General features: G+C 41.2%; 1 protein-coding gene across 3 annotated transcripts in view; it reads right to left on the bottom strand.

Annotated features, from left to right (window-relative positions):
- Window positions 1–14,407, bottom strand: part of LOC114629825 (protocadherin gamma-C4) — a 122,204-nt gene that overhangs the window by 101,957 nt on the left and 5,840 nt on the right. The window contains exon 1 of one of the 3 annotated variants that reach the window (XM_028777938.1): window positions 2,389–4,812. The exons of the other annotated variants lie outside the window; for them this stretch is intronic. Within the exon in view, the coding sequence (XP_028633771.1) occupies window positions 2,389–4,812 (2,424 nt within the window). Of the gene's footprint in view, window positions 1–2,388; window positions 4,813–14,407 lie in introns of those variants that run through there. 3 annotated transcript variants of the gene reach the window in all.

Genomic DNA, 14,407 nt, shown 5'->3' with positions numbered 1-14,407 from the left:
TTAAACAATACAACAATTATAATAATGATCATGTTACCAAACGTTTGTTCACTATATTACTTCATTATTGGAAAAAGATTTCACAAACTTGTTGTTTTACTTCATCTTCCTAGAATTGTGTGACATAGCTAAGGCAAGGTTTACAAATTTTAGTAACAATTAGAAGACTATAGAGATGTTCACTGGCTCAAATCAATGACAATTGGTTCTAAGTATATTATTCAGATGTTTTTCGTTTTTTCTTTTTTTCTTCCAAGACAGGGTTTCTCTGTGTAGCCCTGGCTGTCCTGGAACTCACTCTGTAGACCAGGCTGGCCTCGAACTCAGAAATCCATCTGCCTCTGCCTCCCAAGTGCTGGGATTAAAGGTGTGCGCCACCACTGCCTGGCCAGAAGTTTTTCAAGTGAAGATCTTTAATAAAAATTTAGGCAGTCCCCTTCCATGGGCATCAGTGATTTTTTTAAAATTAAATCCATACGAAGTAAAAAGGACTGTTTCGCTGTTATCGTTGGAATGAAGTTCAGTCCATTTGTGACCCCTGACCGAAGCAAGAACCATAAAGGGCATTTCAACGCACATTTGAATGTTTGGAAGGTTATGTATTTTCCTCTTTCCAAAGAACCGAGACAAATGTGTAATACTGAATTTGTGTCATTGTGAAAGGATGACACTGTAAAGGATGGCCGATTGGTGAAGCAACCCAGCTTTAAATGTCATCTGTCCTGAACATGTACAGGAGGAAAATGATAACGGCACAATGGTCCATTGGGCACTTAGCCCAGCAAGCTGTTTATCACCAAGCCAAGATTAGACAAAGGTCACAAGAAGATTCTGGAATAGAAAGCTAACTCTCAACAAGTAGGGCAGGAAAAAGGCAAATATGAGAAGAAAAAAAATCAAGATACAGAAATAAAGAAAATGTGCAAATAACTTTCACTAACAACTGGAAGAAGAGTTGGCAGAGTGCTTGCCCAGCATGCATGAAGTCCTACCTAGGTCTGAGTCCCTGAGTAAACCAGGTGTGGTGCACACCCTTGAGGCAGAGGCAGGAGGATCGGAAATTCAGCATGAGCTAAGTGAGGGCAGCTTGGGATATGAGAGACACCTGGAGAGAGAGAGAAGAGAAAGAGAAGAAAGAGAAGAGAAGAGAAGAGAAGAGAAGAGAAGAGAAGAGAAGAGAGAGAGATTAGAAAAAGAAAACTCCCATGTGAATTTTCACCATTTTGGAAGACACCTGCAATTATTATGTTATATCGAGAAAAAAATGGAAAACTAAAATCTTTTGGTTTTTCGAGACAGGGTTTCTCTGTGTAGCCCTGGCTGTCCTGGAACTCACTCTGTAGACCAGGCTGGCCTCGAACTCAGAAATCTGCCTGCCTCTGCCTCCCAAGTGCTGAGATTAAAGGTGTGTGCCACCACTGCCCAGCTGGAAAACTAAAATCTTAACTGTGCATAGTAAAGGCTTTAATTCCATTTTTTTCCAGTTTAGAATAGAACTTGCCTAAATGTCCTAGAATAGAAAAATCCCTTGGGAATGAGATGTACAAAATCAAAGGCACAAAAAAAAAGTGGCTAACCAAATCTACAGTATGAAATAAGAAATTTTTTTCCATATGAAAACCAAGAAAAGAGACCCAGGGATCTGCTGATAAAAAGGAAAACCTCAGAGTTATATGGGTTTAATTGAGTTTTCATTGGTGTGACAAAAATGTCTTAGACAAATCAACTCAGAAGAAAGGTTTGTTCTGATTCACGGGTTCAGAGGTTCTGTTTGTGGTACCCTGGCTCTGTTGCTGGTAGGTTGCAATGAGGCTGCACATCACAGTAGAAACGTGCAGTATGACAAGGCTGTCACCACATGGCAGCAAGCAATAAAGCTCAAGTCCAGGGATAATATATCCCCTTCAAGGTTGTGTCTTCAAGTAATCAACTTTTTTTTCTACTGAGACCCACTTTTATCACTTCCCAATAGCCCATCCAATTATGGACTCATCAATGGATCACTTCTTTGACAAGATCAGAATCCTTACACTATAATACATTTCCAAAAGCTCTCCTCTGATCACCTTTCTTTTTTTCCTGAGACATTTTTTTCAGTTTTCCTGTGTAGCCCTGGCTGTCCCAGAACTCGCTCTGTAGACCAGGCTGGCCTCAAACTCTCAGAGATCTGCCTGCCTCTGCCTCCAGAGTGCTGGGATTAAAGGCGTGCGCCACCACTGCCCAACCTCTGATTACTTTTATTGGAGACCAAGTCTTGGATCTCTGTGTGACATTTTATATGCAAACAATGGCAGATATGATTCATTGCAAAATAGAAAATACCTCATCACTGTTTAAAGAGAACATTACAATTTTCTTTTTTTCTTAAAATAAGAGCAGTAACCTTACCTGATCAAGAGAGTCTTCCTCTTTGCATAAAGTTGAGTCTTCCTGTATCAATAAAGGCTCATTTTTCTCACAGCCTTCCTGACTGATGAGTGTGTGGGCATAGTTGGGTTGGGGAAAGATCAGATGGCTCTTCCTTGAGTCTGCTGTGAGGGATATCTCATGGGAATAGGTCTGTAGAAAAGCCTGCACCCCATCAATACCCACGAAGTGTGAAGTGGACATATTTGACACACCTTTCCTTGTGGCCTTCAGCAATCTTGACTTATGCCAGTGCCACAGCCTGAGCACCAGCAGCCCCGTAACGAAAGCAAAGAAGATGCACGAAACAGTAGCCACTGCCACCACCAGGTAGATTGTAAGGCTTGAATCATCAGACTTATGTGGAAGGTCAAGGCTGCTCAAGTCAGCCAGGATGTCAGGAATGCTGCTGGCCACAGCCACAGTAAGTGTAACAGTAGCTGAGAGAGGAGGCTGGCCGTGGTCCTGCACAGACACCACCAGGCTCTGCTTGAGAGCATCTCTGTCCAGCAGGGCCCTTGCTGTGCGTACCTCGCCTGTGTGCAGCCCAACTGAGAAGAGCCCTGGCTCACTGGCCTTGAGCAGGCGGTAGGACAGCCAGGCATTCTGACCTGAGTCTTTGTCCACTGCCACCACCTTGGTCACTAGATATCCAGGCTCTGCAGAGCGGGGAGCCAGCTCCACACCAGTAGAACCATCAGTGGGGAGGGCAGGGTACAGGATCTCAGGTACATTATCATTTTGGTCCAGCACAAACAAGTTAAGTGACACATTGCTGCTGAGTGGGGGTTTCCCTCTGTCACTGGCTGTCACCAGTAGCTTCAGTTCTCTAAACTGCTCATAGTCAAAAGAACACAGTGCATACAAGACACCAGTGATGGAGTTGATGGAGAGGAAGGAGGATAGAGGTGTACCCTGAAGGGTTTCTTTGGCTAGAGAGTAGATAATTTCTGCATTCTCTTCACTGTCAGGGTCCACTGCACTCAAAGAGAAGATGGAGACGCCCTTAGGGTTATTCTCAGGGACATAGACAGAGTAGGACGAACGGGAGAAAACTGGTGGGTTGTCATTAATGTCTGCCACATCTAAGGAGATAAATCTTTTTGTAGACAGAGGTGGTATTCCTCTGTCAGTGGCGGTCACAGTGATGTTATATGAAGATACCTGTTCCCGGTCCAGTTCCGTATTTGTCACTAACCGAAAATAATTGTCTAATGATTCTTCCAATTTAAATGGGAGACTTTCTGAGATGGAGCATATTACCAGGCCATTCCGTTCAGCGTCTTTATCATAGACTTGAAAAAGAGCAATTACAGTCCCTGGAGGTGCATTTTCAGCAATTGCTCTGCTACCAGATGTAACAACCACTTCCGGTGCATTATCGTTCATGTCCAAGATGGTTATTAAGACTTTTGCTCGATCTTGGAGATCTGACTGATCTCGGGCTTCAACATCCAGCTCATAAAATCTTGAATTCTCATAGTCTAGAGTTTCAGAAGTGGAAATTTCCCCAGTTAAAGGATCCAAGCAGAAAATTTGCGAGATTTCTTCTGTGATCCTCACAAAGGAATATGTTATTTTTGCATGGACTCCTTCATCCTGGTCAGTGGCATTAACTGTTAACACTCGTGTACCCACCGGCAGATTTTCAGGAACACTCACACGATAGATAGGTTGAGTAAATACTGGAGCATTGTCATTCACATCTATGACAGTTATGAGAATTCGTGCCATGCCTGTTCGGACAGGGTCACCACCATCCATGGCAACAAGGACCAAATGATGAACTGCTTCCTCTTCCCTGTCCAGGCTGTGCTCCAACACTAGCTCCGGGTATTTGGGCCCATGGTCTTGGCTTTGCACATGTACTGAGAAGTGACTACTACCGCTGAGCTTGAAGCCCTGAATGGCGTTCACTCCCACATCGGCATCATAGACACCCATTAGTAGAAAATGAGAGGATGGAGCTGCATTTTCAAGAATCTTCAGTTCCATTTCTTCCTTTAAGAATCTAGGTGCATTGTCATTAATGTCCACTATTTCTACTTCCACAGGATAAAGATTCAGCTTATCTTCTACAAGGATGTTAAAGCTCACGACACAGGGCGCGTTCTGGGCGCACAGCTCCTCTCGGTCTATCCTGCCCACGGTGACCAAGCTGCCGCTTCGCTGGTTTAGAGAGAAAAGCTGCGACCTACCTCTGGAGATGATGCGAACCCCGCGCTCCGCCAGCTCGCGGGGCTGCAGCCCCAGGTCTTTGGCGATGCTGCCCACGAAGGAGCCTTTCTCCAGTTCCTCGGGAATAGAGTAGCGGATCTGCCCAGCTTCGGAGCCCCACAGCCACCACAGGAGATTGAAAAGCAGGAGCAGCTCGCAGCACGGCGGACGGCTCTGCAGAGCCGCCATGACTGGCTTGTTAAAGACTCCCCAGCGATTGCTGGTAGGAAGAAGAGCCCTAGCCCACTTAGTAATCCACAGAATTAGAGGTCAAGGTCCTTAAACGAACAGAGACCAGTTGAGAACCATTTCGGGTTAGAATATTTGCATAGCTTTGGTATCTTATCAGGACACAACTCTGTTCCCACTGATTTTCTTGCTCGGGTTAGGGAACAGCGACACTTAGAGTCTTAATTTCATACTGCACCCGTTTTGTGAAACTGGTAGAGGATTTTATCTCTGTTAAATTTACAGTTATGGGATTTATATTTCTCTCAGAGAGTGACTGAAACAAGAATAATATGTTCGGTTTCAAATGGTCTTAAGTGTTCTCTAAAAAATTCTCACTCATTTTTTGTGGAAATATCTCTTAGAATCCTGCAGAACAGGAATGGTATCACATTTTTCTGGAACTCTTGAGTCCTCATCTGCATTTGCTCATTTTCAGTAATGTCACTGATAGTCACAAACACATTCTGAACGAATCTACTACAGTGTGAGTAAGCAGGATGTCATGTCATTATCGGCTCCTATTAATATTTGAAGGATGGTTGTAACACAGGCTACATTTGTGTACACTTTTTAAAAACGTTAAAGGAAGTGAAAACGTATAGGGTGCATGCAACATTTTTATTGTAAAGTCAATACATTTTCATTTAAGGCATTCCACGTGTGATTCCTTCACTGTCCGTCAAGCTCACCCAAATGGACGATTTCTGAAAATAGCTCTTTCTCAAAGAAAGATGATTAATCCAGGTTTGGTATCAGCTCATAACTCTTTTCTCTTTCCTTGAATTAAAGACACATAATCACCCTCACTAAAACAGTCTCCACTAGAGGATTTCTGACTTCTCCTTAGGAACCATTTTAAGGCAGATCCGCCTCTTATGTGCTGACACTCCACATTTATTATGAACAAATTTCCATTCCGATCACTCTCAGAATATTAATCTGTATGTAGAACATACCAGTTCTACACTGAAACATCTATTCACAGGTATCTTCAACTCAGACCTTATGCTCGAGACCAGCCCCATCTATGCCCTCATCCCATCATCCCCCTGAGTTGCTTTTTGTGCTATTTTCCTTTTTGTATGTATCAAAACTCATACTGAACAATGTGTTCTGGGCTGCGAAACCAGGCGTATTATTGCACTTGTTTTCTATGCTGCATAAGACATTTTAATACATTTATTTATTGTGTTGTGCACAGGATATTTGTGATTGCACTCAAAGTAAGCAGATCACCTAATTTTATAGAGTTGTGTTAAATTCAGAAAATAATGTCTGGGTTTAGGAACTGTGGCAGTTTGAATAAGAATGACCCACTATAGGCTCATACTTTTTTTTTTTTCATACATTTGATTTCTTAGGGAGTAGCACTATTATGAAGGATTAAAAGGTGTGGCGTTGTTGTAGTAGGTGTGGTGTTGTTGGAGGAAGTGTGTCACTGGGGGTGGGCTTTGGAGTTTTAAAAACCCAAGCCAGTCCCAGAGCCTGTCTCTTTTTGCTGTCTGTGGATCCAGAGGCAGTCTCCTCAGTCACAACTTTAGTATCTTGTCTGACTGCATGCTGCCATGCTGCCATGCTCCCTGCCATGATGACAAGAGATTAAGCCTCTAAAACTGTCTGAAAACCACAATTAAATGCTTTTCTTCATAAGAGTTGATATAGGCATGGTGTCTTTTCATAGCCATAGAACAGTGACCAGGACAGGACTATAACCCAGTGTTAGAGCACTTGCTTAGGTGTCAAAAACCTTGAAATCAATACCAAGCACTATAAAGGAGGTAGATAATGTATAATAGTAATAGTGTGGCACATTACTTCACAGAAATGTTTTCAGTTGTGTTGCTTTAGAATTAACAAAAAAAATAATTGAGATGATTGGGAGAGTTTCTACAGAACAGCAATTGCAACACAAATATACTTACAAAGAGCATGCTCCATGCCAGGAAAAATTAACAGAACACAACAGAATCAAGAAGTACTTAATTTGCAGTGTTTCATCTCTGAGTTAATGAGTTCAGTCCTAACTACACATAGGAAAGATTTTTAAGGAACCATTCGCAAGTTTATTGAATCAAGGTCATGTTTGGTTTGTCTTTATGGGCTGTTGCTTTCAGCACGAAAGGGTTCAACACATAGATCTTGTAGTAGAACATCTTTGGGCTTTGTACTGAGAAAATTAAACTCAGTTCCTGAAGAATGTTAGGCAGTTGATCCAAGCCATTGGAGGAATATGGCAGAATTCCCATGTCATAGTTGGGGAAAAGGAAAACCTCCTCTGGAGCCTTGGAACAGAGATCAAACTCAAAACAGACTCCAATGTTGTGCCTATAGAAGTGTCACAGATATACGACAGTAGCTACAACCATGATAAGGAGAAAGAGCACAAAGATCAAGGTCAAGACTGCCACCAGGTAAATCTGGAGCTTGCCTATGTGTCAAAGAGGACTGGGTAATCACTAAGGTCCAGAAGTACTTCTAGCAAGCCGTCTGCAAAGATTACATGCAGTGTAGCAGAGACCCAACAAGGTTGTTGACCTTCATTTTCATTACAGCCAGAGGTGGTGATAGACTTCATTTTGTTGCTCAAAGTAAGCCTAGTACAGCATTTCCTATGAGCAGTCCTAGGCTGTAGACTCCTATACGGCAGAGAGGGAAACATTGTCTTCAGAGTTCACATCTACTTTGATGATTAGATAACCAGACTCTCTGTGGTTGGTAGTATTATGTAGAAGAACAGCTCACTGTTGTGCCCCAGCACAGGGTGAAGCATATGTTGGGTGCTGTCACTGAGCTGGCCCACTAGAATGCACATGCCCATCTTGGCATTCAGGCTGGAGAATCCTGAATGTGAGACTTCAGTGTCAGCTTCTTATGGTTGTACAAATTCCACTTGGGACATATAGGACAATGACCTTAGCTCTAGGTCACTGGCCAAGATGGAGTAGGCTACATGACTGATAGGTTCCAAATCAGGATCTGAAGGACTTAGTAGCATGGTGGGGGGATGCTAGAAGGTGATTGTTCTCAGTTATATGAACCATATAGGAGGCCTGGTGGAAAACAGTGTTGACACTGATGTCTGAGATTTACAGAATGAAGTTTGTGCTGGAAAAATGAGATAGATTGCCTTTGTCCACACCTGTGATAATGACACTATACTCTGTAATCTGTTCCTGGTCTAAGGCTCCATTTGGTCCCTACTTGTATATGTGTTTTCAATCTTGAACTATATTGTAAGTGGAATTTCCCTTTTATTCAGCACAAAATTTCCCAATTGTGTTTTGCAATGTACAGTGTGACTTCCACCATCAACTATGTAGCTCTCCATTTCTTCAAAGGCCAATTATCCATTAGTGGAGAGTTTCCCCCTTTACTGTTCCCGTGAGCAGTTGTCTAACTGCCTTATCAGCATTGGTAAAGGAATAGGTAATCTAGCCACTGACAATCTCATCTGGATCATTAGCCATTACTCCTTTGGAAGGTTATCATTTTCCCTGATCTGGGTGGTGCAGCATCTAGGTGGCATGCCCTTTGTCTCCAGTGGTGAAGAGCAGATAATGGCAGGAATGCCTTTCTCTGATCAGGGGCACTTTTCATACAGTAACACCTACCATCTGGGTTCTCCTTTTGAAGAAAGTGAATTGTGGTGTGGGCTGAGGCAGTGTGTGGTGGTTTGAATGAAGATTAACCACATAGGCTCATGTTAGAATGCTTCGGAGTCAGTAGAACTGTTTAGAAAGGATTAGGAGGTGTGGCCTTGCAGGAGGTGTGGCCTTGCTAGAAGTGTGACCTTGTTGGCGATGTATCACTAGGGGTGGACTTCAAAAGTCCAGGCCATTCCCAGTTAGCTCTCTCTCTGCCTCATGGTTGTTGTCTCAGCATGTAAGTTCTCAGCTACTGTGCCAGCACCATGTCTGCCTGCCTATCTCCTGCCATGTTCCCCACCATTATGGTCATGGACTCACCCTCTGAAACTGTTAAACCAAATAAACTCATTCCTCTGTAAGTTGCCTTAGTTGTAGAGTCTCTTCACAGCAATAGAAAAGTAATTAAGACAGTCAGTGTTATTGCAATGGACTGACATCGACATTTGTTTAAGGTGGGCCAGGTTAGGTCCAGTTTGATTTCCAGCATGGTGATCTTTCTGATAATGCAAGTGAGTTTTTGTTAACACTCTTGATCAGCCCACTTATACATGAAAGTTTAACAGCTTTTCATCAATCATTTTGAATTCCAATATACAGGTCAACTTCTGACTACAGGTCTGCTCTTGATCTGTAAGATCACTCACAGGTAAATTTCTTCTCTGCGTTCATGGCTGTAGTGGTTTGAATAGTTTTGGCCCCCATAGATTCATGTGTTTCAATGCTTCACCATAGAGAGTGGCACTATTTGGAGATGGGGCCTTATTGAAGTAGGTTTGGCTTTGTTGGAGGAAGTGTGTCACTGTGTAGGCATGCTCTGAAGTCTTCTATGCTCAGGTTCTTCCAAGTGGGGCAAAGAGTCTTCTGGATGACTGCAGAAGATAGTCATCTCCTGGCTGCTTTCTGATCAAGATGTAGAACTCTTAGCTCCTTCTCCAGCACCATGTCTGCCTTCATGCTGCCATGCTTCCTCACATGATGACAAACCTCTCAACCTATAAGCAAGCCCCAATTAAATGTTTGCCTTTATAAGAGTTGCTTTCATCATGATGTGTCTTCACAGGAATAAAACCTAAGCTAAGCCAACAGCAAAGTATTTTCTTGGTATTAATCCGTTATGAGCGAGCAAATCCTGCATGTCAGATCTTTGGTAAGGTCCTTCAGAAGTAAGCCCATGGCTGGCTCTTCCAGAATAAATTAGCAGATCTCCAAGAACATCAGGCAGAAAACAGGCAGTAGAGGAGAAATGTGATAGGCTGTGGCCTGACTAGGTTTCCCGTGCTCTACTGGGAGATTCTGGGGGTTTGGTGTACTTGCTTCGTCCTAGTGGTAGGTCCTCTGATAGACATCTTTGTGGGAGACAGACAAATTTAGGGTTCTCAGATAAATCCACTGCAGCTTTCTGAGTCAAAACTTTGCTCATAATTAGTCAACAGAGGCCCTCTGCACTCCGAGAGGTGGCAGCAGTGCCATTGATGGCTCCAAATAAAGATCCAGTTAGAATAATATTTTACTGAGTATCGATGACGAAAGCAACCTTTGCATTGTCAACATTTTAATACTCCCTATGCAGTATGACTGCCATTTATTCACACTGGAATTTTATATCCCTCCAAATTAAGTGACTCATCACTTCTCAAATTACCTTATTGTAATAATTTTATTGGCATAATTACAGTTTCCTCTTCTATGTTCATAAAATGGTAATAATGATACCTTCCTGTTTACCTTAGTAGATATGAGGGACCAACAATATATTTGAAAAGTATGCAAATGAATGAAACTGATGGTGATTGCAAAAGAAATGTCACAAATATTCTTGAAATACAAGTTTGGTGGGTGCTGTAAAATTTCATTTTATTCCTCTTTAACTTATAAAAGCTGTAAATCCCATTGCTTAGAGTTTTTTTGTTTCACTTTAACACACACACACACGGAGAAAGAGAGAGAGAGAGAGAGAGAGAGAGAGAGAGAGAGAGAGAATGGCATCTCATTATATAGTTCAGGCTATCCTGGAACTGGAACTTGATATTGGCTCAAGTTGGCCTAGAACTTGCCGTCACCATATTATCTTTTTCCATCTCATCTTCCTTCCAGTAAGTAACCATAAAGGATTGATAGTTTTCATAAAATTGTGAAGTAAGAAGAAAGAGATTTTGTTTTCCTGTTTTTAAGTATTTATAAGTAAAATTTAAAAATGAATTTATCAGAATTTAAGGGTAAGACCATACTGCTAAGACACCACATACTTGAGTCATAGGACATGGCAAAATCAACCCGGTACCTGGATGTTTCATCCCTACTGGGTAGATGTAAGATGGAAGTGCTGGAAGGTTCTAGGCACACTACCAAGTTATCAACAACCTTCAACAGCTATGAACCTTGTGAGCTACAATAACAATTGGCCTGGTAAGATCTGATAACTGTTGCAATAGTGGCATGAATGTTACAGGAATAACCAGCCACTTCCCACTTGGATTTAAAGCCTGTCCACAAAACAGAGCTCATTCCTGGTACTATTAACTGAGCCCAAATTCCATGACTGGCTAAACTCATTGGTGTTTGTACTATTATTCTGCTAATATAGTAGTAGCATATAGTACTGATATAGACATAGTAATAAACAGCCCCATAACTATTCATCTGTCTGCTATCTATCTATCTATCTATCTATCTATCTATCTATCTATCATCTATCTATCTATCACTGCATCTTTCATTCTTCATCAGAGAAGTTGCTTTTTGTAGCAGACAGTGAACACAGGAGGCCATAAGTGGTCAACATGCAGAGAATAAGAAACAGTGGCATGTTCAGCTACAAGTGGGACATCTACAATAGGTCCCCTCCCTCCAATGCTCAGTAAAGGGTCCAGAAAGGTTGTAATAGCCAGAGAGAGTAAACATCTGTAACAAATAAGTATTTTCTGGACATGACAATGCCCTTGCACATAGGAACTCACAGTGGCTGAGACTGCAGGTCTGAGACTTGCACAAGATCAAGACAACAAAACACTGTTGTGGACGAGGAGATGCTCAAGAAATCTCATCCTTATCTGAGGAGCTACTGGGGGAAAGAGGATGGTTTTCTTCAGGGGTGTGGGCTCAGGGAGGCTACCCATTCCCCCAGTAGATTACTCTGTATCCATGTGCATTACAGTTAGTACTAAATGAACTTAGTGGGATTATTTTTTTTTAAAAAGATTACATAAAGTTATGTGGAAAAAGTGAATGGATTAGGAGAGGGATTAGAAGTGGAAGAATGGGGACTGATTAAAAACTCATTCATATATAATATTCTCATACAATAAAGCAATTCACAAATAGTGTTGTTTATCACCGCATTACAAATGTGTTCAATTGTATTGTTTTTTCCCTATTAGATCAACAATGATAAGTTATCTAAATTTGGGAGGTGAGATATGAATCCTTAAAACTATATATATAAAAGAAAGATATTAATGTTGATTTTTCCTTGATTCACAGTTTATTGTATAATCAGTTAAATATATTGGGGGTACTGGAGACATAATACTGACTGTCCTGGAAATCACTATGTAGACCAACCAGGCTGGCCCTGAACTCACAGAGATCTGCCTGCCTCTGCTTCCTGAGTGTTGGGATTAAAGGTGTGTGCTATAATGCCCAGTTCATGTAAGCATTTTTAACTGATATTCTTTGCTGGTCAATAAACATGTTTATTCCAATAGTCGTGTAGTGTGTCTTACAGTTTTTTATTTTTTTTTTAAACAGGGTTTCTCTGTATAGACCTGGCTGTCCTGGAACTCACTTTGTAGACCAGGCTGGCCTCAAACTCAGAAATCTGCCAGCCTCTGCCTCCCAAGTGCTGGGGTTAAAGGCATGTGCCCCACTGACCACACTGCCCATTGTGTCTTATAGTTTTAATTACATTCTCAAACTAGAAAACCTACATAAAACCTTTAACTTATATAATATGCTGTCATTCTAAAATGTGTCAGGTGAACTGCAGCATGATCTCATTGTGTAACACAAAGCATTACAGCATCTTAAACTGTTCATCATGCCCAGGATGCTACACAGTCATTCACTGGCATTATTATTATCATTATTATTTTAGTGCATTATGCGTAGGCTAGAGGTTGATGTCAGAGGTCTCCTTCTAGTGCTCTCTTATGTTTTCAGACAGGGTCTTTCATTGAACCTGGAGCTCACTGATTGGCCACTCTGACTGGACAGCAAGTCTTGTTTCCATCACTCTTGCCTTCCCTAGTACTGGGGCTAGCGACAAATACTCATCTGTTTTGTTTGTATATAGCTTCTAGGGGTGAGTTCTTTTAAAACCTATCTTTATTTTATGTGTATAGGTGTTTGTCTGCTTGTATGTGTACCATGTGCATGCATTTGGAACACATGGAGGACAGAGAGAGTGTCAGATCCTTTGAAACTGGAGTTCTGGGAACCCAACTGTGGTCCTTTGCAAGACCAAGTGCTCTGAACTGATTAGCCGACTCTCAAGTGTCAGTGTGTTTACATAGCAGGCACTGTACTGACTGAGCCATCTCTCTTGTATGAGCATCTGTACTTTATCGAAATGTTTAAAAAAACTCACTGAAACAAGTCTTTAAAAACATATGCAAGCAAAGTGCCTTCCCAGCATTAAGAGTACCTCATTTTTATGGGAAAGCTACCTTTTCAGAACACACATATAACTACTATTTAAAAGAATATAATATACACATGGTACCTATACTTACACTGTATGGAATAGTTTTATAATGTAAAGTCTATTAGTTGCTTATAGATATTTAAAAGATGTTTCATCATTGTAGAAAGCTTGTCTCAGTATACATAACTAAATATAAAAATTTTCATTACAAATAATGGAAAAGGGGATGGAAAGATAGCTCAGTCAATGAAGTGTTTGCTTTGCAAGTATGAGGATATGCGTTTGATCCATATAACCCATGATTTAAAAAAGACTGTCATGGTAGCAAATGCTTGTAATTCTAGTATTGGGGAGGCAGAGACAGAAGCTCTCTGGGGCTCCCTGGCCAGACAACCTAGCCTACTTGCTGAGGTTTGGGCCAATGAGAGATTCTGTCTGAATAATAAGGTGGTTGGTACCTGCAAAACAACATCTGAAGTTGTCCCTGACCTCCACTTGCATACACATAGGCAGACACACACACACATGCACACACACACACACACACACACACACACACAGAGAGAGAGAGAGAGAGAGAGAGAGAGAGAGGGAATAGTTCTGTGAAGAAGTAATGAATGACATGAACATCTCTGCTTTTATAGATTCTTTTCTTAGTGTTTGAACTCATTAGTTCTTTGGCAAGTCTGTTGTCCATATTGTTATCTGTTGTATCATAATGTTATGTCTGCTGTTCACACTGTTATCAGAAGAATGTACATATGTATATAGTATGGTTGTGCTTTAAATGTTTAGGAAATAAAATCAAGTGTTCCTGGGTTTTAAGTGTGTTAACAAACTTTTATGTGTCTAAAATAACAACCCATGATTCCAGTACTAATTTCTATTTTAATTTCTATCATTTATTTCTAATTGCAGGGTCAGTTAGCAAAGGGCATATAAAAAGGTGCAGAAAATAAACTGAGTAGCTACTTCCTCATATGATCTGTGCTCATGAGTTTTGAGACCCATAAATAAACATTTCATTAAGGAAAATTTATTAACCCAAAATAAGATCACCCCTAAGAAATGAATTTTAAAGGGTAAACCATTCTTACTTAAGTCAAGGTAATTTTCTTGAATACAAATCTTATACTCTTGTAACAAAGCAGATTTTCATTTACATATGGGAGAACGCAAACATTCTGAGAGGCTGATTTTGATAATTGAAATGGCAGAAACCAGCAGATGTCAGGGGCATGATACACCAATACTGGTCAAACCA

Source organism: Grammomys surdaster, unplaced genomic scaffold, assembly GCF_004785775.1.
Source record: "Grammomys surdaster isolate TR1022 unplaced genomic scaffold, NIH_TR_1.0 317, whole genome shotgun sequence".
Taxonomy (NCBI): Eukaryota; Metazoa; Chordata; class Mammalia; order Rodentia; family Muridae; genus Grammomys; species Grammomys surdaster.
The sequence above is the reverse complement of the archived record's forward strand: the minus strand, read 5'-3'. Positions and strand labels throughout refer to the sequence as shown.